At 50.0% G+C, this 25,563-nt stretch overlaps 12 protein-coding genes across 15 annotated transcripts; 7 read left to right on the top strand and 5 right to left on the bottom strand.

Moving 5' to 3' along the window:
- The first annotated feature begins 71 nt into the window (after positions 1-71).
- Positions 72-801, top strand: FOXG_02936 (dolichyl-phosphate mannosyltransferase polypeptide 3). Its single transcript, XM_018380405.1, has 3 exons — positions 72-204; positions 253-321; positions 381-801. Exons 1-3 carry the CDS (start codon positions 157-159, stop codon positions 540-542), a joined length of 279 nt encoding a protein of 92 aa, XP_018236671.1. The 5' UTR covers positions 72-156; the 3' UTR covers positions 543-801.
- On the bottom strand, positions 504-3,283 carry FOXG_02935 (uncharacterized protein). The gene is made up of 2 exons (XM_018380404.1): positions 908-3,283; positions 504-857 (listed from the first exon to the last, which is right to left on the bottom strand). The coding sequence occupies exons 1-2, from the start codon at positions 3,189-3,191 to the stop codon at positions 727-729; spliced, it is 2,415 nt and encodes an 804-aa protein (XP_018236670.1). The 5' UTR covers positions 3,192-3,283; the 3' UTR covers positions 504-726.
- Positions 3,284-3,802: 519 nt separating this feature from the next.
- FOXG_02932 (uncharacterized protein) lies at positions 3,803-7,519 on the bottom strand. 2 transcript variants are annotated; one of them, XM_018380400.1, is made up of 3 exons: positions 7,325-7,519; positions 6,706-7,131; positions 3,803-6,656 (listed from the first exon to the last, which is right to left on the bottom strand). In XM_018380400.1, the coding sequence occupies exons 1-3, from the start codon at positions 7,355-7,357 to the stop codon at positions 6,495-6,497; spliced, it is 621 nt and encodes a 206-aa protein (XP_018236666.1). In that variant the 5' UTR covers positions 7,358-7,519; the 3' UTR covers positions 3,803-6,494. The 2 variants fall into 2 exon arrangements, with proteins under 2 accessions (XP_018236666.1, XP_018236667.1); XM_018380401.1 differs by having other exon boundaries at positions 6,706-7,517.
- Positions 3,812-4,884, top strand: FOXG_02934 (uncharacterized protein). Its single transcript, XM_018380403.1, has one exon. It carries the CDS (start codon positions 3,973-3,975, stop codon positions 4,648-4,650), a length of 678 nt encoding a protein of 225 aa, XP_018236669.1. The 5' UTR covers positions 3,812-3,972; the 3' UTR covers positions 4,651-4,884.
- Positions 4,992-6,281, top strand: FOXG_02933 (uncharacterized protein; the record flags this gene model as incomplete). Its single annotated transcript, XM_018380402.1, has 1 exon — positions 4,992-6,281. The coding sequence occupies one exon, from the start codon at positions 4,992-4,994 to the stop codon at positions 6,279-6,281; it is 1,290 nt and encodes a 429-aa protein (XP_018236668.1).
- A 1,246-nt stretch (positions 7,520-8,765) lies between the features above and the next one.
- Positions 8,766-11,444, top strand: FOXG_02931 (uncharacterized protein). Of its 3 annotated transcripts, XM_018380398.1 has the most exons (4): positions 8,854-8,912; positions 8,966-9,074; positions 9,125-9,717; positions 9,767-11,444. In XM_018380398.1, the coding sequence occupies exons 2-4, from the start codon at positions 9,069-9,071 to the stop codon at positions 11,382-11,384; spliced, it is 2,217 nt and encodes a 738-aa protein (XP_018236664.1). In that variant the 5' UTR covers positions 8,854-8,912; positions 8,966-9,068; the 3' UTR covers positions 11,385-11,444. The 3 variants fall into 3 exon arrangements, with proteins under 3 accessions (XP_018236663.1, XP_018236664.1, XP_018236665.1); XM_018380397.1 differs by having other exon boundaries at positions 8,766-9,074; XM_018380399.1 differs by lacking the exons at positions 8,854-8,912; positions 8,966-9,074 and having other exon boundaries at positions 9,077-9,717.
- A 145-nt stretch (positions 11,445-11,589) lies between these two features.
- Positions 11,590-13,218, bottom strand: FOXG_02930 (uncharacterized protein; the record flags this gene model as incomplete). Its single annotated transcript, XM_018380396.1, has 1 exon — positions 11,590-13,218. One exon carries the CDS (start codon positions 13,216-13,218, stop codon positions 11,590-11,592), a length of 1,629 nt encoding a protein of 542 aa, XP_018236662.1.
- A 377-nt stretch (positions 13,219-13,595) lies between these two features.
- Positions 13,596-14,987, bottom strand: FOXG_02929 (uncharacterized protein; the record flags this gene model as incomplete). Its single annotated transcript, XM_018380395.1, has 1 exon — positions 13,596-14,987. One exon carries the CDS (start codon positions 14,985-14,987, stop codon positions 13,596-13,598), a length of 1,392 nt encoding a protein of 463 aa, XP_018236661.1.
- Positions 14,988-15,001: 14 nt separating this feature from the next.
- On the bottom strand, positions 15,002-17,729 carry FOXG_02928 (uncharacterized protein). The gene is made up of 2 exons (XM_018380394.1): positions 17,335-17,729; positions 15,002-17,269 (listed from the first exon to the last, which is right to left on the bottom strand). Exon 2 carries the CDS (start codon positions 16,423-16,425, stop codon positions 15,502-15,504), a length of 924 nt encoding a protein of 307 aa, XP_018236660.1. The 5' UTR covers positions 16,426-17,269; positions 17,335-17,729; the 3' UTR covers positions 15,002-15,501.
- Positions 17,730-20,095: 2,366 nt separating this feature from the next.
- FOXG_02927 (uncharacterized protein) lies at positions 20,096-22,186 on the top strand. The gene is made up of 2 exons (XM_018380393.1): positions 20,096-20,354; positions 20,401-22,186. Exons 1-2 carry the CDS (start codon positions 20,161-20,163, stop codon positions 22,094-22,096), a joined length of 1,890 nt encoding a protein of 629 aa, XP_018236659.1. The 5' UTR covers positions 20,096-20,160; the 3' UTR covers positions 22,097-22,186.
- A 503-nt stretch (positions 22,187-22,689) lies between these two features.
- Positions 22,690-23,186, top strand: FOXG_02926 (uncharacterized protein; the record flags this gene model as incomplete). Its single annotated transcript, XM_018380392.1, has 2 exons — positions 22,690-22,792; positions 22,834-23,186. 2 exons carry the CDS (start codon positions 22,690-22,692, stop codon positions 23,184-23,186), a joined length of 456 nt encoding a protein of 151 aa, XP_018236658.1.
- An 844-nt stretch (positions 23,187-24,030) lies between these two features.
- Positions 24,031-24,715, top strand: FOXG_02925 (uncharacterized protein; the record flags this gene model as incomplete). The annotated part of the gene is made up of 2 exons (XM_018380391.1): positions 24,031-24,584; positions 24,637-24,715. The coding sequence occupies 2 exons, from the start codon at positions 24,031-24,033 to the stop codon at positions 24,680-24,682; spliced, it is 600 nt and encodes a 199-aa protein (XP_018236657.1). The 3' UTR covers positions 24,683-24,715.
- Positions 24,716-25,563: the final 848 nt, after the last annotated feature.

The raw sequence follows: 25,563 nt of genomic DNA, 5'->3' as shown, positions 1-25,563 counted from the left end.
GTAGGTTGGGGTCTCTAGCTGCTTACCTAACCCAATCTTAGTCATCCGAAGAACTCCAACAACGCGCACCCCTGACACGTCTCCTCAAGCACCACGATACCATCACAGTTCCTCCCCCGCGCTCATTCCAACACCACGCTCCTTAACACCGCCAAGATGACTCGCGCTCAGCAGACCATTTCTCTTGCCCTCTTAGTTTCCTCCGTATGTCTTCTCTGAATGTCTCGGTGGAATTCAACTAACGCTGTACAGCTCTACCTTGCGCTCTTCCTTGAGCTCATCCCTCTTCCTCCTCTGATCCAGGAGCAGATCGTCCCTGTTGTACGTCAACTCCCCAACAGACTTCCTTATGGTCAATTATCTAACCCGCACTTCTGCAGCTCCCCTTCTGGGCTCTGGTCTCCTTCGGCGCATACCTCCTCTTCCGTCTCGGCTTCGGCATCCTCACCTTCAACGACGTTCCCAACGCACACAAGGAGCTCACGGCGGAGATTGAGCAGGCCAAGGTTGAGCTCCGACAGCTCGGCGTCACTGTCGACTAAATTGGCGAAAAGCACCCACACACACGATGATCTAAACGGCTATAGAAGGGTTAGGGGGGATTGGTAGATGAGTTTACAAAACTTTAATTACAATAATCCGGTATCTTGTTCTTGCGACCTGCGCAGAGGAATTCTACACATCGTACGCCTATCCTTGTGAGGTTTGCCATTTAGATGGACTCTATCATGATTGCTCGCCGGCAATAAGTGCTACAATTGTTCGTACAGCTGTTCCGGGTTCTTCGTGTCCGTGTACAAGTTCTTCAAAAAGTTTGGGGATCTTTGCAAGTGATCCTCGTTCGTCTGTTTGGTGCCCTGTGATCGTCAGTAATTGGTTACATCGTGGGTGTCATGCGTGTACTCACATTTTCCTGGGGCGCCAACCAGGACAGACAGCCTGGTTTGCGCTTCTCCAGTCCAGTCAAACTCGGTCTTCCATCCCAGTCGTACCGTTGAGCCTGACTCCTCTGCATCGCCGTACGGAATTGATATATCGAAGTGTTGCTGGCCCAAACAGCGAATGAGGTCTGCTTTCTTGACAGATTCTACTCGTGTCGGCTCATCCTCATCCGAGTCCTCGCCACTGTCCCTCCTGCGTCTGTGTTTCTTTGAGCGCATTCGAGCTGCAGCCTCCGATACACCGTCCTTCGAGCCTAGACTTTGTTCCAACTGGCACCAGAAGCCTGCTCTATCGATAGCGACTCGAAGCCACTCACCCATAGCCCACGAAAGGATGCCGATATTGCGTTGCATGGAACGGTTGCAGTCACCTGTGCAGATCTTGCGAATGAAAGGACCGAGCTCAGACTTTGCAGCTGGTTCCAAGGCTGTGATGCCGAGATCAAGAACCGTAAGGTCTGTGGCATTGACTGTCATCTCAATCTTGGCTGTAAAGATTCCCGGTATTTCGCGTGATCGAAGTGTGATGGAATAATGTTGCCTCAACGGCTCTCCATCAGCCTCTGGTAATACGGACGTGTTGGATGTCATGGAGAATGGAGTAAAAAGTTCAAGATAGGGCAGCTCCTCTGTTGCTGTCATGACCACGGGATGATGTGACTTGATATCAGGCTGCTTCTCTTCGACAGATGGTCGGACCACTGGGGCTGTAGGCTTGCTGAAAGGCAACAGGGCGGCGGGATTCAGCGCCGCTTGTAATAATTGCTGCGATGCTGTTTTACTCTGTTCGGTACCAGTAGACATCAGGTGGCGCTCGATGAGGCTGATGACCTCGTCTTGATTTGTCGGTGCAAGGGTGCGACTAGACTGTTGCATCAAACGAATGCGCTCGTTCTCTTTTCGCGCAATTTCAAGGTCCTTCTTCAAATCTTGGATCTCCCTCTGAACTCTATCCCGTTCCTTCTTCTTCTCTGCATCTGGATCAAAGGCTCGGGGCTGTCTAACCTCTGTAGCTTTGGCTTTAACAGGCGGTTGCTCTCTCAGCGCTGATCCGGCTTGAGCGAAGCTCTTCCTTGGCTTCTCCAACAGACGCGACGGTGGTTTTGCTAGTGGCGAATCTCGTTGTTGTGAAAACTCTCGGAATCGAACTGGGCTGTTCTGGAAGCTCTTTCGTGGTCCTGTGTCGCGTGGTGGTAGTCGAGGTACTGGTTGTGAGGCTGATGGGGCGGCGTCTTGCGAGTTCGGTTGGACCAACGGTGGTATTCTTGGAGGCGGCATTGAAGCTGGCGGGGGCGAGGATGAGAAATCTGGCAAAGGTGGTGGTGGACTAGGGGAGTCTCGTTCTGGTTCGGGATCAGGCTGGGGATCGGCTTCTAGTTCTGACCCTGATTCTTGTTCCGGCTCCGCTTCTGATTCTTGTTCTACTCCTTGCTCAGACTCTTCCTCCAGTTCTTCCTCCACTTCAGGCTCTGGCACCGGGGCAACTTCAGCTGGCGAAGGTGACCTGATGGGAGATGAAGATCGAGCCGGGATCTCAAGGTTATATGAAGAAAACGACCGAGCTGGTGACGGACTTCCAGCCGCTGATGGGGGTTTGGCTGGCGACGTCTCTTCCGCAGGCGCAAGTTCCTCAGACTGAATGGGAGTGTTCTCCTCAGGCTCAACCATAGGCTCATCCGAAGGCAATCCAAGCTGAGGTTCTGGCATAGAAGCAGGCGGCGCAGGAGGCGAACTCGCCTCGATCGCAGGCGGTAACTCAGGCTGCGGCATCGAAGCGGAAGGCACATCAACATCCATCCTAATCCCAGCCTGCGGTGATCTTCTCAAGACCTTCCCTCGAAACGGATTAAAATCATCCTCCTCCGCCCTCGCACCCGCTCTCGAAGACGTCCTCCTCGCAGCAGAAGCCATTCCCCCTCCCACACGTCTAATCGATCCTGGCGTCGTATCCTCAGGGCGCGTAGGAGTAGGAGCATCGCTAACAATCTTACTCGTCGCCAAGCGCGCTGCAAGAGCTTCTGAAGGACTATCAAAAGTAAATTGACCCGAAGCTCTAGCACTCGGTAATTTTTGTGGTGATCTTGATCGACGGCGCTCAAATGCTTCAGGGTTATTTCGTGACATGCTTGCTTTGGTTGGTGATGCATATGATGGCCGTCTTCTCTGCGGTGACGCGGGTTCTTCAGAGGCGCCGATATTTAGAGAAGTGCGCGGCGAAGTACGCCGTCGCTTTGGCGCAGATTCTTCCATTGTATTTGATTTAAGTGCGATTTAAGGACCTGGGTTATAACATTTGGCGATGTTGGATTGTCTTGAGGATACTTGGTGGTCGCATTGGTTCGTGTTTACTTTAAGTGAGCCTATCGCGTCTGCGGAAGTGGGCCTCACCGCTTACCGAAACGGGCAAATTGTTTTCGCGATGCCAAATGTGGATTGAGGTTACACAAATGTCTTCCAAAGACCCGGGGGCTGCAAGCTGACAGCAGAAAGACCAAAAGCGCTATTATTGAGGACATATTAGTGTGTTCATATCCAAAGAAGTCCAAAGTGAATAATAATGACAGAGCCAGCAACAACCCCAGGTGATTTCACAGCCCAGTATCTTGAATAATCACGTGCCTCTTCAATTGCTGGGAGCGCTCATGGGCCTTCAAGTCTTGATGGTGCAGACTGACTACATAACCAAGTATGTCTTACAACTGTAGGTTTAAGTTTCAGATCTATGTACAGAGGCCAACCTCTGAAATTATCCTGACTCTAAAGTTATCACGAAATTGAATCTCAACTCACATATAAGAGGTTCATTCCGCCCCCCACACACCCCAGTTTTCGCTAGCTTCACCCCCAGCCGATGACGTCCGAGGCAAAAATGACGGACTTCCGACCCTCAACACCAACTTTCTCGGCTCTCGCTATTTGCATTACCAACCCAACTTCCTCACTTTTTCGCCCGCCACTCCTCTTCTCTCAACACCCGAAAACCCCTCTCACCATACCCGTATAGATATCAATTAGAAAGCGCCGATTCACAATGTCATTACCGTCCAGATTACTACCTCGGTTACGGCCCCTAATACCCTCACGAAGCATCGTCAGCGCCGCACCAAAACGCATAGAAGACTGGCCGCAGCGCAATTCCCTTGGTCCATACTACGAAGTCATCCTCAACAACCCTTCTCAAATCCCAATCGACAAACCAGAAGTCCCCCCTAAAACAGCAGATCCCTCAGTGCAATCCAAGTTCCCCACGAAAACCGCTGTGCAAACACCAGAAGAAAAAGCACGTTTAGTCTTTGGCTCACGCCTCTTCGGCTCTGCGGAGAAAGACGAGCGCCTAGCAGCACGACAAGCAAAAGCGACATACATAGCTGGCGTTCTCGTACCGCCCAAGCCCGTTGAGCCGGATAATTGCTGCATGAGCGGCTGTGTGAACTGCGTGTATGACCAGTACCGCGATGAATTGGAGGAGTGGCAGCTCAAGAACGCAGAGGCACAAGCTGCGCTGAGAAAACACGAGGGATCTATGGATTCGGACGGTGGAGGGTCAGAGTCGAATTGGGTCGCGCCAGAGGTCGGCAAGGCCAAGATTGCGAAGGACTTTTGGGACGAGGAGCTGTATGCGGATTTGCCAGTTGGGATTAGAGAGTTTATGAAGACGGAAAAGCTTTTGAAGAAGAGGCATGAGAGTGAAAGGACCGAGAAGAACTGAGTGAAGTGTGGGTTGGAAAGGTTAGTTGGGTTGAGACACGGTGGAAAAGCTTATACCCCTTTTTTGCATTTTATTTATTGGGGTTTTGGATGATAGAGTTGATGATTAGACTATAGACATGAACATCTGTATTATAAACTTTCAGAATGGGAGAACTTTGATATCGCAAACTTTGGACTTGGTATATAAGACTCGCGCTGGTCCGTTTCTATTGCCAATTCTTTTGCACCCTCAACATATTCTGCTTCGTCCACGATTCACATCCAGCCCAAGGGCGTTTATCCTAAGCACGAGCAAACCATTTCACTCTGACCCCGCGAAACCTCAACAACCTCTTTATCATGGCTGGCGAAACAGACACTCCCGATAACACCATGCTGCTCGCTTCAATGAACCGCCTCCCTGACGTCGTTACCCTAATTACACAAGTAGACAACATGACCGAGACACAGAGAAGAGACCCCAAATACACTCTCAGCACAGAATGGGACTGTCCTCCCGACAAACTCGCTTCCTACGACGGCGGCATCTACTGGTACTTCTGGACATTAAGCTCTCCAACGGAATATCAACTCACAAAGCCGCCCTCCCACAACGACTCAAACATACACACAGTCCAAGTCGGATGTAGACAATATGCCGCCAAAATATCCAACCATCTTGAGGCTATCACGAAGGAGGTGAAAAACCATATATCCGTCGTAAAGAAAATGCGTCTCGCATGGGACCTAGCGACACAGGACTTTTATGAGGTACACGAAGAGGCTCCATCACAAAGAAGTACAGGATCAGAACGTCGTCACAAGAACAAAGTAAAGCATCGTCCCAGGCGATTCGATGGGCCTGCTCAGCTCTGCATCCCGGATTTTGAGTCCGAGATTATCAAGCATGATCATGAAGGACAAGATATCGCAACAGCAGGATATGTTACCAGCTTCATTCCACCTTTCCACCCGGTCCACGTCCGCGCTCTTGTCGACACATTTCTCGATCCCAGCATTCGCGAGTCAGTCAAAAATGACCCGAACCTGTCAAATGTCAGGCTTCGAGTCCATCTCGGCATAATGTCACCTCCAAAAGACCCCACAAGCGCAAGACTCCTCTCCCGCCCCGTATATCTCGATCAGCTCATGCGCGAGGCAGAGGAGCCCCTGGAAATATGGTGTGAGCAGATGGGCATAGCTCTGGCAATCCTCCACTGGGAGTGCAGGTTAGATGCAGCTGGCGTCAAGTTCTATCTTGCACCTGACAAGAGAAATCGTATGAAGTTGTGGATGACCAACTTTGGCGACTGCAAGCCTCTGCAATCAGGCCAAGACGAAACAAAGGCGATGGCCAAAGCTGTCTATGATAACTCAGTATGGCCGCGATCTCCGATAACCCGAAACAAGGCCGTTGGGGAGCAGTATTGGCTGGCGATGTGTGCTTACGAGAGCTTCACCTTGGCGTACGCTATGGCGAGCGAAAAGATCTTGGCACAGAACTCGACGGAATACGTCAAGGGCTATCCGACCCGTTTCATTCGCAAGCTGACGTTCATAAGTCCAGGCACGAGTCCAGTTATGAACGAGATCCAGGACAAACTGAAAAGAATAAGTCTGAAGTTCTGGAGGAGGAGGAAGGCGACATAGAATCGGGCATCTAGTGTATGAGATGTTAGCAGGCGCAAGATTTTATCGCATTTTAGGTCAAGCGTGTTCTGGTTTGTGTCTGATGCTGTTTGGGTAGCAACATTGTATAGGTAATCTTTTGAACCGATAGTTCAGGAATCTCATTCATCATGTTTATGATATCTCGTTTAAATCTGTGCGCCATTTTCCCAACTCCAAATTCTCAGAAAACACTTAGTTGCTCTTGGTCTGCAGGCTGGCGTTCCTGTCATGCTCGTCGATGTCGATGGCCTCCCAGGGGTAGTTGATCCAGACGTCTCCAACAGTCTCGGCAGCGGAGTAACGGGTGGCGAGCATGTCATCGGGGAGCTTTCCCTTCTTGGGCTTGTCCTTGTTCTATAATTTTGTTAGTTTGGACTTGTAGTTTTGGTACCGTGCTACATACGTGGAGGACAAAGATGCTAAACTCGGTCTTGGGAGCAGGAGCGCCCTCGCCCATGCGCTGACGAGCAATCTCAACATCCTTCTCAAGCTCCTTAACAGCGTACTCGAGGGTTGTTCGGGTATCGTCGACCTCGTCAACGATAAGGATTCGCTTTCCGACGAGGTTCTCCATCTCGCCGAGAGCGGTCAAGTCGAGCCACTGTGTTCGGGTGACCTTTGTGCCAGGGGCCTCGACCTCATCGTTGCCGAGAGACTCGTAGAGAGAGAGACCGATGGCCTGGATGGGGATGTTGGGAGAGCCGGCCTTCTTGAGGAAAGATCGGAGGATTCGAGCGGGAACGTAACCACCGCCACCGATGGCGATCAGAAGCTGAGGCTGGAAGTCGGCGAGAAGCTTCTCAGCGGACTTTTGGCACATCTTGTGCACCTGGAGTAGCTGTCAGCAATTGAATTTTGGAGTATCTTGTGTCATAGCTAGTGATCAGAGATTTATGCGTTATTGCACTGCTGCCAGCAAACAGTGTTCCATCCAGCTCGTGATACTGTCGCATAGCTGGACTTTTCATGATGCGCATCACAACCCATCATCAAGGCGGGGTGGCGGGGTAAATTGTCCTTACATCGTTGTATGTGACGTAGAGCTTCTCGACCATTTTTGCGGTATTTACACGTCGCACGGAGCGTAATCTAGTATATAGAAGAATGAAATGAAAGAGTTGCGACGGGGACAGTTGAAGAGATATTAATGCCCAAGAAAAAGAAGGAAGGAGAAAAAAAGAAGGAAAAGAAAAAAAAAGTAGGGCCGAGGCAACCGCGCCTGCAAGAATTTGGGATCTTCAGGCAATTTTTTAGACATCTCCACATCATCGCTGGACGGATCCACTATAATATTCGGAGTCCGCCGATGCTTAAAAAAGACCTTAATTAAATCCGAGAAACCCAAGAATATTCGTAAAATGTATATAATAATGATAACTAGGCAGATGAGGAGTAGATCATCTCTACAAGAGAGAATGCCTCAAGGAGGGAAGAGTGCTCCAAGGCCCAAGCTCTTGGTGCCTGGAAGCCAAAGGTGTAAGTTGGTTGGCAAAGTGATCCAGGCATGACTTTATTTACTGTCCACCTTGTCTTTAGATCATTGCCTTTTATATACTTGATTAATGTTAGAAATGATACACAAGTGCGTTGCACTCTGGCTTGCGACCGAGAATTCATGTCATTCTCCTTGTTCTGTAGGTATTCGAACCTCCACTCCATGGAACTTATGGTATAGGGTGACCACTTGCAAAGAGCAACTGTTGTATCACTCTTCCCAACGATCAGAATTGCAGCCTGGGACTGCTATTAGTGGGGTTTTATGTGTATGCCTGAGATTGCATCCACGAATAAAAGGTCGAGTATTTACAGCGACCATGGTTGCGTTCCCATAGGGCACAAATTGTCCTACACTAGCTGCAACGGAACTGCCTTAGTGAACAAACATCATTTGCGCAACCGGTCACCATGGCTGCGCATCTCTTTATTAGGCATAGAATCGAACACGCCTTTTCAGCTCGTATTTCTATTCAAGCTTTGAGTTTGTGACGGTGAGAGCAATCACTGGTCATTATGAGCCAACAATCATGACTTCAAGTGTAGTTGGCATGTTTTCATCGCAGGAGCTTGCTGCCTATCCTGCTTCACAAGACAACAAACTCAACAAACATACAACCCATGAGATAGCTCCTATTTCTTCAAATATCCAATTTTAGACTGATCAATAGTCCCAAAATATGTCCAAGCTTCTATTGCTGACCCTCAGCCTCTTACACGCAATCCCACGAGGTAGTCTACCCCGCAACATTGGAGATGCCTCGCAGTCCGCCATGTGCCACTACGGCCAACCACAAGCCCCCTCCTCACAAAAATCTTACCTGTTTCGGGCAAGTATCATGTCTGCCTTGGCCCACCAGCTCAGCCCATGAAACACTGTTTCGCCTGCAAAGGGATCCGACAATCTGGAGCCATCTTAAGGCAGACATATCTCTCCAATCTCTCAACATTAGTCTCTTTAGTGTCAATGCTATCTCTCCGTATTCGTGCGTCCAAACAATCTGCCTGGCGAATCACCTTGGCGAGCATGGGTACAGCCATGTGGTCCGTTCGATATGACAGGCGGGTCGTAACATGGGGTTAGCTTACAATCGGTCAGACTCATACAATCCTTCTGTAGGACCCAAGATTGGCGTTCACTGGGAACATGTTACTTATTAAAATGCTAGCTTTCGCTGTCTAGTCAGCTTACACTCAGCATCTCAACTCTTTCTTCTAATCTCATTGAGACTGAGATCTAGCATCCGTTTGACACGGTAGTAATAGCCCATCATGGTTGTACGTACCATCAAGTCTTCCAAGGACTACCGTCTACTGACAATATGCAGAGAGTACCCATCTTTCGCAGTCTCATCACTGGCTCTAAGAGCACCAATGATGAGAAGCCCCAAGAAACTTCCGAAAAGGAACAGGTTCAACCCATCGGGACCATCTCAGATAAAGATGCGATTCTTCATCTGGAGCCTGTACCAAATAGAAAAGGTCTCTTGATCAAGATCGAACCACCAAAAGAACCATCCGTCAAGATACCCCATGTCCCTTGCGATATCGTCCTTGTCATTGATGTCTCTGGATCCATGGTATCTGCAGCGCCTGTCCCTGGAGAAAGCGACGAGAGCAATGGTTTATCTGTTCTTGACCTTACAAAGCATGCTGCGCTTACTATTATTGAGTCAATGAACGAGAACGATCGTCTTGGTATTGTCACCTTTGCCTCCAAGGCCAAGGTTCTTCAACCTCTTATCCCTATGAACAAAGAGAACAAAGCTCGGTCGCTGAAGAATGTCAAGAGCATGAAACCTCTTGACGCCACCAATCTCTGGCAGGGTTTGCTTGACGGTATCAAGTTGTTCAACACTGGAGAGTCATCTACCAACGTCCCTGCCATCATGATTCTCACCGACGGAATGCCAAACCACATGTAAGTCCCCCTTCATCTCCCCTCAATCGCCCCTACTAACCTTGACCAGGAACCCTGCAGCAGGCTTCGTCCCCAAGATCCGCGCGATGGGACCCCTCCCAGCCTCAATCCACACGTTCGGCTTCGGTTACAGTCTCCGCTCCGGCCTTCTCAAGTCCATCGCCGAGATTGGCGGCGGCAACTACGCCTTTATCCCTGATGCCGGTATGATCGGTACAGTATTCGTCCACGCTGTCGCAAACCTCCAGAGCACATTCGCAACTCGCGCTGTTCTCAAGCTCTCATACACCAGGCCCTTGGAGTTATACGAGACAACTGGGCCGTCCGTGGACCAGATCGTCCCTGTGTTTGCCGATGACTCGGAAGATAGCCAAGTTGAGCTTACGATAAACCTGGGGAATCTGCAGTTTGGACAGTCTCGCGATATTTTTCTTAGCACTAATGGTCTCAAGGAACTTGAGTTCCTGAATGAAGAGAATCCAACTCGCGCTCTTGTCGATGCGCATTTGACATACGTCAAGCCTGGGGATTGTCTCAAGAGTCGCAAGGTCCTTGAGTCAATGCTGTCAAAAGACGCTGATTTCATCCCCATGGCAAGTAACCAGCGAAGTATTCTGGAGTACAGCGACCTACCTGCCTCTGAGATCGCATACCATGAGTCCAGGTCTCTAATCTGTAACTTCATCTCGACCATGTTTCCTATTGGGGTAGATGGTGAGCACGGTATCACACGGGGTATGAAGAATAAGCGCGAAGACCTTCGAACTTGGATCGATACCCTTCCCGCCAAGAACTTTGACGACGTGAAGAACCAATCTCTCATGAAAGATGTATCAGCCGATGAGCCCCAAGGTCAAGTCTCCATGGCTATCGAAAGTAAAGAATACTTCAACAGATGGGGATGTCATTTCCTCCCATCTCTCCTCAACGCCCATACCCGCCAAGTCTGCAACTCCTTCAAAGACCCCGGCCCTCTTCAATACAGCACTGAAAGCCCTCTATTCATCTCCTGCCGCGACGCACTTGACCAAATCTTCGATAATCTCCCCGCCCCCGAACCTTCACGACACGTGCACGCTAGAGGCGGTCGTTCACGAGGTTCATCCACAGGCATCAGCATGAGTTCCTACCGCAACTCGAGCGGCGTCTGCTTCGCAGGCTCCACAGTCGTCGCACTCGCTTCTGGCCGAACGGTGCAGATCCGAAAACTTCGACGCGGCATGAAAGTCCGTACACCTCGTGGTTCGCGCCGTGTTGCCATGGTTCTCAAAACCCCCGTCGAGAGCGAGATCCTGTGTCGCGTGGGCAAAGTCCTCGTCACACCGTGGCATCCTGTGTCTTCCGACGGAAAACTCTGGGACTTTCCCGCCAACGAAGCTGATGGCGTTGTGATGTATACTGGATGTATTTACTCTGTTCTTCTGGAGCGCGATGCTAGTTCTTTTGCGCATGCTATTCGCGTTGGAGATATGTGGGGTGTAACTCTGGGACACGGATTGACGACGGGATCTGATGTTCGCGCTCATATGTTCTTTGGGGACTATAACGCTGTTGGTAAGGGTTTGTTGAGTCTTCCTCGCCGTGCACACGGGATCGTCATCGGTGGTGGTGTGGAGAGGGACGAGGAAACTGGTCTGGTCACCAGCTTCAGACAGCCCAACAAGTAAACGATAATCAGTATTCGTAAAGCATCAATAGAGACAATCACTTTTCTCACGATCAAACTGCTCATATGTTTCCCACCATTTTTATATGTTATTCACAATCTATGCCATGCCCAATCCCTTTTATCCCAAACACACGAACTCCCTAACTCCCTAACTCCTAGGCCCCTAAACTCCTAGAACTCCCAAAATCCACTCCATGAACTCCTCAAATAGTGCAAATTCTCGGCTTCTTTCCCTCATTCTCCCCGTCCAAATCATCTTCACTCCTTCTCTTCAGTGTCTCCAGCGCTCTACATACAGCGATCTGAAGGTACCCAATTGGTGAAGGGGCATGAAGAAACGCCTGCTCTGCCGGTTTCTCCACCCCCTTCGGCCTCTTCCTCTCAATCTCCCCATCCAAATCCTCTTCACTCTTCCTCTTCAAGCTCTGCTTTGCATTAGGTGCAATGGTTTGAAGATCCTCCACTGGTGAAGGGACATGGAGAAACTCCTGCTCTGCCAGTTTCTCCGTTCCAGTGAAGCTATAATCATTCCATGGAGCCTCGTGCTGATCGCTAAACAGGTTCCCAGGCATGACATCCTTAGATATAGGTTGAGTTTGCCATGGGGGAATGACCTGTTCAGCCTCTCCCCTGTATGGAAGAGCTGTCGGACTTTTAGGCACGTCCCTAGGGCTCATGTAACTGTCCTTCGGAGGCATGACCCGGTGAACCACTCCCTCGCACGGAAGAGTCTTCGGGCTCATAGGCGGTTCAATAATGGTAGTGCAGTTGTGCCAATCAATATCCTGCCATCCCATATCCGGTTCCTGACCATAAGGAATGACCCATGGAGGAATTTCTGGTCCCGAACTCGACGAGAGCGATGAATTGGGTTGCCCAGAAGGCTCAGCTTCAATCCGAGCCAGTCGTCGAGCCTTGTCATCAAACACGTCCGCCCATTGTCCAGGATAAGGCAGCACCTCAATCTTCTCCTGATCTTCAGGATCCCACGTAGCAGGGGGTTTAGGAGAATACGGTCTCACGTTAGGTGGCGCAGGCGATGTCCAAAGCGTGTCGTCCTTCGCAGGTTCAGGACGAGGAGCTCGGTACTGGGCGTAATAAGGATGCCATCGCAGAATATCATCCTGCCGGTCAAGATTATCGACCCAAGCAAACGGAATACAATTGAATTGCGGAAACCCTTTCTGTAGCGTATGACATTCCTGGAAGCAATCTCCCCAGGGATGGACGCGCAGGAGAGAAGCTGGGCAGACTTCCATACAGCCTACATTCGCCAGAATCTCCCACGCTTCCATCAATCCCACAAACTGATGATGAGCTTCACTCCACATCTCGTAGAGATCGCCATGTTCAATGAACAGATCTGCCTCTTCCTCGGGACAGCCTGTCTGGTTGAGGAGGATATACTCAACAAGCTTCTCGGCGTCCTGCTCAAGCTCATACATCGCCGCGCCGGCTTCAAAGAACTGATACCGAATATCCTCCTCGTACGCGAAAACATCCGTGTTCATCTCGAGGATCGCCCAATCCTCAATGGGTTCCATTTGGTGTAGTACACCGGATTCGTACATGTAGTGAGGATGAATATTTATGTGGTAGGCCTGCCTTCCACGACATATATCCCGCGTATCTTTTGCATTGCAGAAGAAGATCTGCCCGGGTGAGCAGCAGTCGCCATGGTAAGGACATGTTGCGTCGCGAAATGGCCGGTGGTGCTCGCAGTTCCCAGGTGGTTCGAGCGGATGGTAGACTGTTTCGCCGGTAGTAGTGTTGATGATCGCTGGACGACGGGTCTCGCAGCGCGTGATGTGGATGACCTGTATGTAGCACATGGTGTTGGAGCGTGTATTAATATGTCAGTGAGTAACGTGTTGTGTAGCTTCGAGAGACTGATTGAAGCTGATAAAGTAAGAGAATGGCATGATGAAGTGCTTTTAACGATTGGTACTGAGGTCTGTGGGCGAAATGATAGATCATGTTCTGCAGGTGTATTGTTGTTCAGGTGGTGAAGATAAAGCAATGGTCGGTTTTGCAGGGGGTGTCAAAGAAGTCGTTCATTGAAGAAAGGGACCTGTCTTTCAGGCCAGCGAACACTTCTCTGTAACAACACCTGAATGAGGCTTGTTCGCTTGTTCACTTACTCACTCAACAATGTTCACTTCTGATTCAAGTCAACTGTCTCTTTGACCAACATCGCCGACTCACTCAGCTACCTCCTTGGAATAACCACCAACGGATCCTGTCCCTTCCTCAACGCCGTCATGAGCAACTGCATCCTCCCATCAACCCGTCTATCCAAAATCTCACAAGCCTTTTCCGGCGTCAATCCCTTCTGCTCACACATTTCCTCCACCTTTCTCACAACCTTCTGTCTCACACCAACGTAATTACTCGCATACTTGCGCTCCTGCAACGTTCCCATTCGCCATCTCGTGCTGTACTTTTCTTCGAGTGATTGAATCGATGGATTTCCGTTGCTGCCGTGCTTCCACTCTTGCCATACTAATGCGACGGTCTTGGGCATGCGGTGGTATTTGAACTTGCGCCTGGGTGGACCGCTGGCGTACCGATATGCAACGGAGCGAGGGGCGGAGTATCGTGTTTTTGTTGTTTCGAGATCTTCGTCTGAGAGGGATGACGATGGTGTTGCTGGGGCATTTGGGATATCCTCCGTCTTATCGTCACTGTCATCGTCCACCTCTTGCTCCTCATCCTCCTCATCCTCCTCCTCCTCTTCAACCTCAGGATCAGGAGTGAAGTCAAGGTCCTTGTCCTCTCCACCGCTCAAGTCAGCCCCTGCATACGGAGAATTCCTCGTGTTGATGGCAGTCCACGATGAAGTATTACGAAGTCGAACACTCCGTAGAGTTGCCCTTGTTTGTCGCTTGACCTCTCGATGTGGCCTCAAAGGGGGATTCTTGCGTTTTGGTGCTCGTCGTCCAGTGCTTCGTACAGGAGGTGCTTCCAGGTCAGGCGTTGATGGTGATTCATCAACGCTCACGTGTCGAATGACTTCCGCTGTTTCTTGAACCTCACCTTCATCATAAAAGACCATAGTCTCAGTAGTCGGCTGTTCCACGCTTTGTTGAACTGGCATGTAATTCTCCGCTACAAGCCCTCTGACCTCAGCAAGATGTTCTCCCCCAAATGCCTTTGCAATCTCCATTTCAGCACCTCCGCCAATTGCAAACTTCCCTTCCTTCACATCCCTCATAAACCCAACGAATCCATCCATGAGAACAACATGCATCTGCAGTCTCCTCTCCATCTCACCCATCTTCCTCATCATCTCCTCATTCTGACTCGCCAACTCCTCTGTTCTTTGTCTCTCAGCCTCCGACTCCGCCGCGTAATGCTCCTGCATATTCACAACAATCCTCGCAAGACTCATCGGAACTTTTTCCACCTCCCGATCAATTTCCTCCTCCCTGGCCAGTGGAGCCACAAATTCTAGTGATTTGCGCCGGGTTGGGAATATCGTTTGACAAGGCTCCGAAGCTGACCTCCGGAGTGGGCCCTCGGAAGCGGAGCGGCTCGTGGCCGGCGTTTCATTCGGCGAGATGAGCATCATGGGCTGTTTCTTGCAGATCGGCTCTGACATTATGAATCGGCTGTTAAAATTGCAGTATTCAGAAATTGGTCGGTCAATTGAGAGGCCCGGTCATTATATCATCATCAAGCTCTTGAACAACGCTCGGTCCAAGCTATTAACACCCGGAGAACAAAGAACAACGGGTCACGGACCTCACCAGGTTCAACATGTTTGCCTAAAAGTCAATCATTCTTGTCTTTAAACAATACTAACTATGCTTATGGTATAAATAGTAATAAATGCCGAAGTATCTGGTAAATAGTAACTCGCAGGTAAATAAAATAAATAAAGAATAAACTTCCCTCACCAGAATAGAAGCTTCATGCAACATCTCTTCATCTAGATCATACTTTCTTTCCTTCTTTCGCTCCGAATGCTATCAAATCATTATCTTCTTGTATCATGCAGGTGTCCTTCTGTAAAATTAACTCGATGTAAAAGCCAACGGGTATATAACGCCAACGATGCGATGCGATGCGATATGCGGGTGTAGGGGTGTTTCTTTGTTCGTGGTTGGGTTTGTTCAGATGTAGGCCGTAGGTTGAGCATCGACCTTTCTGCGGCGCCAGAATTTCCATCCCTTGCGTCGCCGCACAGACTTTCCTCCCGCCTTCTCAGCATGATCATCCTCAAGTTCAAGTCTATACCTTCTCACGCTGCCCGAATCATCATCGAACGAGACATGTTTATTCTCGCACGACACAAAACAATCCGGGACAAGATGTCTGAGCACCCAGCCTTTCACGCCGCGCGTCGCAGCGTCGATGGCAGCGTATTCAAGACGGCGGGTGCGGTCGCTGGTCCAGTAGTGTGTTGTCTGAGGCGGTGGTGAGGGAATGGGCGTGGGTTGAACGCGGCGGTCGGGAACGGTGTCGGCGAGCTGGATGGGATCTGGCGATGGGAAGTGGAAGAATGCGGCGGATTGCTTGGGTGGAGAAGTAGCTGTTGCGGTGCGTACGAGGTGGAGAGATTGGTTGGATGTGCGTGTTGGTTGAACGGGGTGAGTCTTTGCTGCTCGACGGAGTGAAGGGCGACGATCTCGGAAACGAGATCTGACTCCTGAGCCGTTGCTACTACCACTCCCACTACCATCCTTGGAAGAACCATTTGACGAGCGTCGGCCAACAAGAAGGTGAGCGTTGTTAATAGTAGACCCGCCGTGGGAAGTATTAGAAGTAGAGGTTCGTCGGGGCGTGTTTGACTCATAGCCCGAATCCTGTCGCTGCATCTTTGCTGTGCCAGGTCGACGCTCTCTCACCCAGTCCTTGCTACTCGGAGCTTCACGCTGCTGGCGCTGAAGCTCATGTTGAAGATGCTCGAGGTGTTGAAGACTGGTTGTATCGTGGGTGACAGGTGGTCGAGGGGGAGACATGGGTTCAAACAACTCCGTGTCTGCGAAGCTATGGTATGTTGTACCTGAAGCTCGCGACTCAGACCTTTCCTCCATGATGGGCGAACATCCGACGATACCAGGCTGACCAGTCGAAGTATAAGGCAAGGTGAATGAAGGTGAGATTAGTGTGTTGTGTGTCGTTCCAGTAAAAGAAGGTAAATGGGTGTATGATGAGGTAGAGGGTATTCACAACAGCACCCGTTTACTAATAATCCCCCAAGAACGGCAGACACAATCTCCGACCCAGTCCAGCCAAGGTCCGTAGTCACCAACAAAAAAACGAGAGACAAAGTAATGAATATATAAAAAAGGAGAAAGGGGATAAGCTTTCCACTTCTATTCCGCGGTGAAGCGAAGCGAAGGCGAAAAAACCTGGTTGCGGGAGAAACAACAAGAACCAAAAGTTGCGGTCTGCCTTCTCTTGTTATTTAACTTAACCCGAGTTGAACCCCCCAGTCGAGAAAAAGTTCAGGGCCCTAGCAGGGGCTCTAAGCGGGATGCTGGGGACCAGGGGTGTTGGATTGGCCTCTGGGCGGTGAAAGGATATGCACGACGGTGGTGGTGTCATGTACCTAAGGAATAGCGTTGATGAATAGGACGAGTTGGTGTTTTGACGGTGGATAATGTTTTGTAATGGTGAGTGAGTGGGAAAGTCGGGAGTAAAAGCCGGGTAGTATTTGTGTTTTGGTGGGTTGGAGTGAAGTGAGGTTAATTATGAGTAACAATAAGCTTAAGCAGCTACACAGTGAGTGTAGACAAACACAATATGAGTGTCTGTCTATTTGACTCTCAATCTGCTCTGCCTTGCTCTATCACACGTCAACAATCCCGAATCGAATGGTATTGACGATCTCAAGCGGTGCGTTGTTTTAGTCAATTTCGGTCCTGTTTTTTCTCTCTTCAACAAGCCCATCCGTTAGTCCAAACCGTCAACCGATCACCACAAGAAAAATATCACCTTACCCAAACTTTGGCCAGGCCAGTGGAGCTCTTTTGTTACTCAATTGGTGGAGTTGCGGTATGACCCACGACGGCTTTGCGCGTTGGCGATCGGCTGCGGGACCGGAAGAGAAAGGAAGTTATGGGGCTTTGCAGAAAGAGGTGGACCGAGAAAAAGCGAAAATGTGAAGTGCAAAGACGATGGGAAGTGCAAAGACGATGGGAAGATATTGAGGATGTTTCTATATGAAGGTATGGAATGTGAAGCAGGGAATCATATGACGTGGACGGCTTGTAGGACCAGTGTTGGATATTCATCTTCACATGCTCAGCTCTGCTTCATGAGAGTGAGAATGAGAGACATGGGCTTGTATCACTGTATCCCCCGACACAAAAGAGTCCGAGTGTCTGGGGGTGGCCCGGCATGATGCCCGCCTCTAGTGTCTCTGACTCCTCCTCGCCTCTGTATTTTTATCAGCTCAGGAACAGCACAAGTCGGCGGGCTACGGAACAAACATACCGAAAGGGTTGAAGGAATAAGCAGTCTATCGATACGTCTGCAGGGACTGACAATTTTTCCTCTACACCTCTTTTGACACAAACAAGTTAGAAGGGGTCTAGCAGGGTTGGTCCCACGTCACGCAGGCGAGCGACAGGGGTTAATTGGGACTTGGCTTTTGGGCGGCCCGCTCTCGCGTTGCTGCGCCTTTTTTCTGTCGGTCCGTCCGCTGGCGTTTACACTCTCTACGCCGTGCTCTGTTTCTCTGTAGGATTGCACAAGACTTGAAGCCTTGCCATCCATAGTAGCTGAATAATGTACTCACAAAGCCGACTGAGTGATATTCATGATCACAGTCTCAAGTTCATTATGCTTCAAGGTATCCACGTGTCAAACATCAAGTGGGACACAAATACCGATGCATAACCCATCCATGCCTGCATACAATCGACCCGTCAATAGCTGAACCTGATATGCAAATCATCCAAGGTCTCATTTTCGTCCGTTCTTTTTCGCACTGATCAGCTTCGATCCAGAAGTCACAGACCAGTTTCACAGAGCGCCTAAAATCACTCAATCGCGGGGTGTGATCCCAGCGTCTGAAACACAGACCTCTCTTTGTACGCCGGGTCTTCCCGTGGCTACTAAGGTATTTTGACGCCGTCGCTGAAAATGGGGTTCAGTTACGAGAGGAATCGTGAATGGGGTACAGGTCTTGGCGAGCGCTTGGAACCTGTTGATAGGGGATCCCCAGAAAAAGAAGATGCATGACAACTCACTTTGTACCTGTGCCTGTGCCTGAATCATCGAGCACCTATCATCAGTGTATTTCGCAGCATGTGAAGATAGGATGAGCAGCCGAGGGTTTCATCCAGATCAGATTTCTGTGCATCTGATGCAATAAAACGACAACACCCTCTTTTTGCATGACCATTCCTCGTCGTGGTAGAGGTCTCGTGCTGCACATGATAACTTTGGGGGCTCTTGGGGTGCCACGCCCAGGAACGAAAAAAGAGACAGCCACCTACGAGCTGTGCCTCAAAAAGCTGCAAGTTAATCTCTAACCACCAACAAATCACTGCATGTTCCAAAACCCTTTCTTTTTATAAACGCCTATCTTTTCCTTATGCCCATTAAAGAGATGTTGTTTGAGACAGACGACGCGCCCGACATCGGAACCAATAGAGTCGTATCGATTGCGAAAATTGAACTTCACATGTTTTTTTTAACAATGTGACGCTGTTTATGCACCTTGACGATCGGTGGCTTGGTCATGTGCACAAGTGAAGCCGGTTACGGATGGGTGATCGGCAGAGAGTGTTAAGAATGGCAGTGGTGATTGGGAATGTGGAAAAATGTTGATACGGGCTGAGACATTGGACGCCTTGCAGGTGATGAGTTGGATGTTTTGTCGACGTCGGTCAATGCGATTTTGCTTGCGTGTTGCGTCATGACATTCGGTGAAGACCTCGGGAATACATTACCAATACAATGGGGATGGGATTGAGGATCAGGAATTCGTTAGTCTGGGCTTTCTGGGCATCTTGACCTTGAGCATGAAGGAGAGCCACCAGTCAGGACGGCGACATCGCGATAATTAGGGACTTCGAGGGGTCCTCGTGACTGGTCTCTCTCGGCTTGGTCAACGAATTCCCTTTCGTAAATGCTGCCTAATCATAAGATGCAGAAGCTCCAGACGTCCAATTAATGGAAACTGCCTTGACCGCATTGATGTTGTTCAGCATGCTGCTTAAGGTAGACGAGGTAAAAGAGCTTGACACCTGGATCCTAAGCGACAAAAGATTTAGGTAAAGATCAGTACGAGCTTATAGGACTCTTTAATGAGTTGATTTTTGCATCCTGTTTTATGGTCTAAAGTCTTCTTGCTTCCTGACGAGGACCGCACAATGGTCCCAAACAACTAAGATACTCGATCTACCTTGTTGGACGCCGTATACGAGCTATCCAATCGCCGACAAGATATTATTCGGAAAGCCTCACTCCTCACTTTGTAAACCCATCTTTCAAACCACAGTGGTATAGGGTAGTGCTCCCAAAATAGCATCATCACAAAGCTGAGATTAAGTTCAGCCATCTCAATGCTCAAGACCATTCTACCAATTGAGCACAGCCTTCTTACTCCCTAGAATCAGCCGTCGTAAATACCTTCCAGACCTTCAGTGGCTGCGCCCATTTGAGCAAGATTCCCTCGCATCTAGTGACACCTCCACCAATTACAACCCGGCCCATCCGGAGATTTCATCACGTAATCTAACCTTACCCTGCTGGCTAGGCTAGCTCTCATTCCAACACGAGGCATCTCACTTCTTCCTCTTCTTCATGTTATCGTAATGGATTTGTTAAGAAGACACGGCGGTCATGGACACGGTCACGAAGAGGAGGAGCATGGCCACGGTCATGGGCATCAGAGTGAAGATTCAGTGAGACAGCACTTTCTCGCGTGTCTTTACTGGTATGTCTTGGCGATGGTGTTGATAATTGGTTCTGTCTCACGATTGATCTCAATTTTCATCGCTAAACAACGGTATGTTGACTCAAAATGACGAAGGGATAGGGCTGAGACATTCCAGGATAAAAAGAAGAGATGCTGGGGCCAGTTCAGATACGTCAATCTCGATGGTAGAGAAGTTGGTAGATGCGCCAAAAGCTCTTGCATCAAGAGTATTTCGACTTCCAGTTCGGTCAGCGACTTTCCCAGTTCGCAAGACAATCGTCGTTGTCGCGTACACAGCGTTCGTGGCGGGCCTTGTAACATACAAATCCATTCATCACGACGCCAATTTCCACGAGCGCATTGCGTTTCGCGCAGCTTGGATAACTGCGACACAGACCTCGCTGCCCTTTCTACTCGCCGTGCGCGTCAATCCAATTGGACTGTTACTTGGAACTTCGTACGAGAGACTCAATTGGTTTCACAGGTGGGCATCAAGGGTCTTCTTCGCAAGCGCAACCATCCACGGCGGCTTCTTCGCATGGGAATGGCTAGCCGCCAGCTTCTTCTGGACCGAGATCAAGACCGTCAAGATGGTACTCCCAGGAATTGGAGCGTGGTTCATCCTAGCTTGGACGGTTGTGTCAACCCTACCCTTCTTCCGACGTATGAAGTACGAACTCTTCGTGGTACAGCATATCATCTCAGTCGTATTGCTTCTCGTCTTTTTGGTCCTTCACGTTCCAGACCACCATCTCTTCAGCATCTGGTGCGCCGTGGGCGTATTTACATACGATGTAGTAACGCGCTCGGCGAACCCGATCTGGCGGAATCTTCGGCTTCGAGTTTCGGCGAACCCATCTGTGCGATACGCATACGACGCCAGTATCCAAGCAGTCGACGACGAACTAACGTTCATGACTATTCGAAATGTTGGCTTCAAGTGGAAGCCTGGGCAGCATGTTTTGATTTGGTCGCCGATTTTTCGATGGGAAACACCGCATCCGTTTACGATTGCTCATATTCCAGATTCTGAAGGCAAGAGCCAGGATGTTCAACTGACGATCAAGACGAAGACGGGATTGACGAGGGATCTCAATGATTGGGCGAGAAGGACGGGATTAAGGGGTGATAATGGGAGTATGAGGGTTATGGTAACAGGACCTTTTGGCGCGGTGCCTAATTGGAAGCAGTATGAGAATGTTGTTCTTGTCGCTGCGTCGACGGGAGGATCGTTCACTACGCCTGTTCTCGAAGATTTGCTTTCGACACAATCGCCCGGGTGTGTTCGTAAGATCAACGCTTTGTATATTGTTCGTCGGAAGGCGCATGCGGAACCATATCTTCAGCGTGTATCGCGCGTGCTGTCGAGGGCGAAGGAGATGGGAATATCTGTGAATGTTCAAGTCGCCATTACGAAGGGCGCTGGTACTGTTTCCGATGCCGTCCTTCGTGATGACGCGAACGCAAGTCGTGAAAGATTGATCGAAGAGCCCACGAGAGGACCGAGTGTCGAACTGGAGCGCTTCTCAATAGACTCCAGTGCCTCGTCGGAGAGTGGAAGAGAAGAACAGTTGCTGAAGGAGGAGATGGACATGGACTTTGATGGGGCGCATGCCTCGGCTATCGAACATACAGACGGTCGACCCGAGATCGCGACGTTCATCAGAACGGCTGTTGGTAGTGTACCGGGTAATGTTGCTGTCGCTGTGTGTGGCGGTGATGCGATCGAGAAGGTTGTCAAGACGAGTGTTGCGTCGATGAGAAGGGAGAGGAGTAGGGATGGAGCAGGCGTTGGGGACATATACTTGCATGTTGAGCGATCTGATATTTAAGCGCAGGTATTAATGTTAATTTTGTAACAACGAATGATGCTTGACTCCTCGGTAGGCAAGAGGAGGCAAGAAAACTTAGGACCTCTCTTCTAAGTGATGACACAACTTAGGTAAGTTTAGTATATCTTAACCTTGATACCGGTTTATTTTAGGATCCTGATTTAATATAAGAAGTTTTCTTGCTCCCTGGGGCCAGGTTGACTTCAGTGGATGGTTCTCATCGCCCAGTAACCTGAATGTTAGCCATCGCTGAGTTTCAAAGTCTCAGAGTTCTATCCTCAGGCCTTCACGGCTGAACTCTGAAAGGAGCCAGTGGCAGCTCAACACCTTGTGTACAGCCGCGCGAACTGCGAGGGCATCGCAGCTGCCACTGCCAGAGCAGTGACAGAACAGCAAGCCGAATAATCATCACCCCCCTGAACAATACATCACCACAACAAGACGGGATGAACTCAAACCTTTACTCCTCCACCCACACACGCACATCTCCTTGGGGTTTTATTCTTCACAAACCACCACAACATACAACCCTCATTAACACAAGAATACACTACACCGAGAACAAACAACCTTCGCTGTAACAGCTCGTCATCATGCCTACTCAGCACAACTACCTCGACGACGACGATGACTTCTCGGAGTTCTATAACAACCCCCTCTACAAGCGCGTCTCCGACCTGACCCCCCATGAGCGAAGTATGCTTGCCCACCTCCTCCTCGTCCTTCACCCCTTCGAGACACTGCCCCCAAAGTCTCCGCCCGAAAGCCCTCCCCTCTCAAGGACGCCGCTGCTATCAAGGCCTCCATCCGAAAGTACTCCTTCAAGAAGCCCCAACAGACCCCAGACAAGGAGTATGCCCCCGAGCCAGAGGAAGCTGACCCTGCACTCCACGACTCGCCCGCCAACCGCGACTTCCAGCAAAACGTCGCTCGCGTCCTCGGCCCCGAGCACGTCGGCAAGTACGAGAACTGCGCTGACATGGCGAACAAGGCCAAGGAGGAGCTTGAGGACAAGCCCGAGGGAAGTCATCACCTCGGACGTCCCTGGAACAACGAGGAGTTTGACAAGGCTGCGAGATTGACGCAGTAGGGAGTTGATTCAGCGACTGTCAAGGCGCTCATTGGGTTTCCCGATGACCCGGTCACGGACAAGATCGAGAAGCAATTCTAGGAGATTATGGACGATGAGGAGATGATTTTGGAAGGAGGTGAGGCTCTGGAGGGAGAGATACCGGAGGAAGACGAGATTCTGGAGGAAGTTGAGATTGTGGATTGGAAGAAGGCAAAGTCCCGGAATAGGTGATATGGGACGAGACGACGAAGGATCATGATTCGGATATGGCAGATGAGCGGCAGGCTTAGCAGCGTTAAGGAACGCTCAGCCAGGAGTACTCGATGTTAGCTATTACGATAGCTTAAGCCAGACAATCGGTCGTGTAGTTGACCCCAGTTATTCGCATTGCCAGAGGTGACAGTTTATTCGCTAATCTATCTCAGACTTTGGACAGTACAGTTTCGACTGCACAGTGAATGACACTCAAAGCTTTGGGCTACTTCGGCGAGTCAACTTACAGCCCGTCCTTGATGCGCTGAATGAAAGCTCGGGGAGTTGCCAGCCGTGAGTTTCGGCAGCATCATCACAGTCAAACTGACGTTTCGATAGCATTATCACCCTCGAACCTTCCCCTGAATAAGACGCGAAGTGAAGTTAGCAGCTAGTCAGAATGGGGTATGCAGTCCCTTGGTTCCACTGCATCACTCTGAATCCCCTCACTGCGATAGTTATTCATGGACAGTTCGCTCGCAGCAATAGGTGATATAAGGAGGCTTTGGGCGACGTAACAATGTGCTGGTCCATCAACACAAGAATCACATTATAACAAAGACGCTATATCATCACAACAACACATCCACTACACCGAACTAAAACCACAATGCCTAACCAACGAGTCCCTGACGAGGAGGCCCGCATGATTGCCAAGATCTACTCGACCGACTTCTACAGGAAAGTAAGCGACCTCGCGCGCAATCCTAGCGGTACTGTCTATGATCCCACCATGGGTCCTCCCCCTCCATCCCCAGCCTTCAAAGAATTCCGTCCTATGCCTCCAAGCTCTCAAGCTCCACGACCGGACACACCTCGCCCAGAGGATCACTATGGAGCCGGGATGCTTATCCCAGGCAAGGCGATTGTCAACGACAACTGGGAAGAAAACTTGCGACGCGTCATCGGCCCGAATTACGGTGGCTACCGCTGGAAGAGTCTAGGAGACATGACGATGAGATGCTGGCAGCACGTCCGAGAGAAGGGAAATCGAACCCAGAGGGGCACGAAATGGAATATGGACGAGATTGAGCGTTACGGGAGACTCTCGGTCTGGGGCGTTCATAAGGATGTGATTGGAGCACTCATGGGCTGGCCAGTTAATCCACAGTGGACTCATGAGGAGGAAGATCACTTCGAGGCGGCTGTTCAAGATGAGTTGAGGTATATTCCTGTAACGCAGCAGGAGGCTGCGGCTAATGTTGTGGAACGTCAGCAAGAACCCCATGAAGAATAGTGAGCGACACACGATTGAGTTGTAGGGGGATGGAGACAAGGGATGAGACGAACATGGTGGACGTTGGTGGCCTATGGCTTGATACAGTTGGAGAGAAAGACAGAACTCTAGCTTAATGAGATGTCAGAAAGGCAGGTAGACAATCACAAAGTTGCTTTGACTCCAGAAAACCCGTTCTAAGACATGCTCGGAGCTATTAATGTGATGACCTCACTGTAGGCCACTTACTGCTTGCCGATTGACCTACACAGGTCAGGGGCGCAAAGAGACTCGAGGCCCCTAATAACAATGAGTTGACAGAGAACTAAAGTCATAAGTGATGAAAGGATTAAATAGTATTGGGATATCTTAGGGTAGTTCTGACAGAGGGCCAGAGATGGAAGACTAAATCGTCATTATCACCCAACGAATGCTTCGCACAGGGAGAAAGTAATACTAAAGAACTCCGTAATGCTTCAGCAACGTGGATTTTGCCATTCGGCCTTTGTTCCGTCAAGAAAATTAGGGCATGAACTGGCAAGTCGCAACTTCCCCCAACTAAGCGATTGCCGTCCAGGCGCGCACTCCTGCATAAGGCAGGTAGAGCCAACGATCGGTTTCTCACTCTTCCATCAGACATTCATTAAATTAGATCATCGCCATAAGCATTATTCCAATATGCAATATGCCTTCTGAAAGAGCGCAATCACCTTCATCACCCGCCGGTGTACCTCCTCCACCATCGCGAGGCATCCAAAAAAGTAAACAGCGCAATCGCTCTTTACGATATTCGCTCCCGAATCGAGCCCTTCTCAGTTCACCACCTCCGAGGAATACAACTCCCGTCTTCTCGTACCCGGGGCACACAATTGGACCAATCCCCGCCGCAGTGCCCAATCTACCAAGCTTCGCCAGCCGAGCTCCAAC

Source organism: Fusarium oxysporum, chromosome 8 (genome assembly GCF_000149955.1).
Source record: "Fusarium oxysporum f. sp. lycopersici 4287 chromosome 8, whole genome shotgun sequence".
In the NCBI taxonomy this organism is placed as follows: domain Eukaryota; kingdom Fungi; phylum Ascomycota; class Sordariomycetes; order Hypocreales; family Nectriaceae; genus Fusarium; species Fusarium oxysporum.
This window is presented reverse-complemented; position numbering and strand designations above follow the sequence as displayed.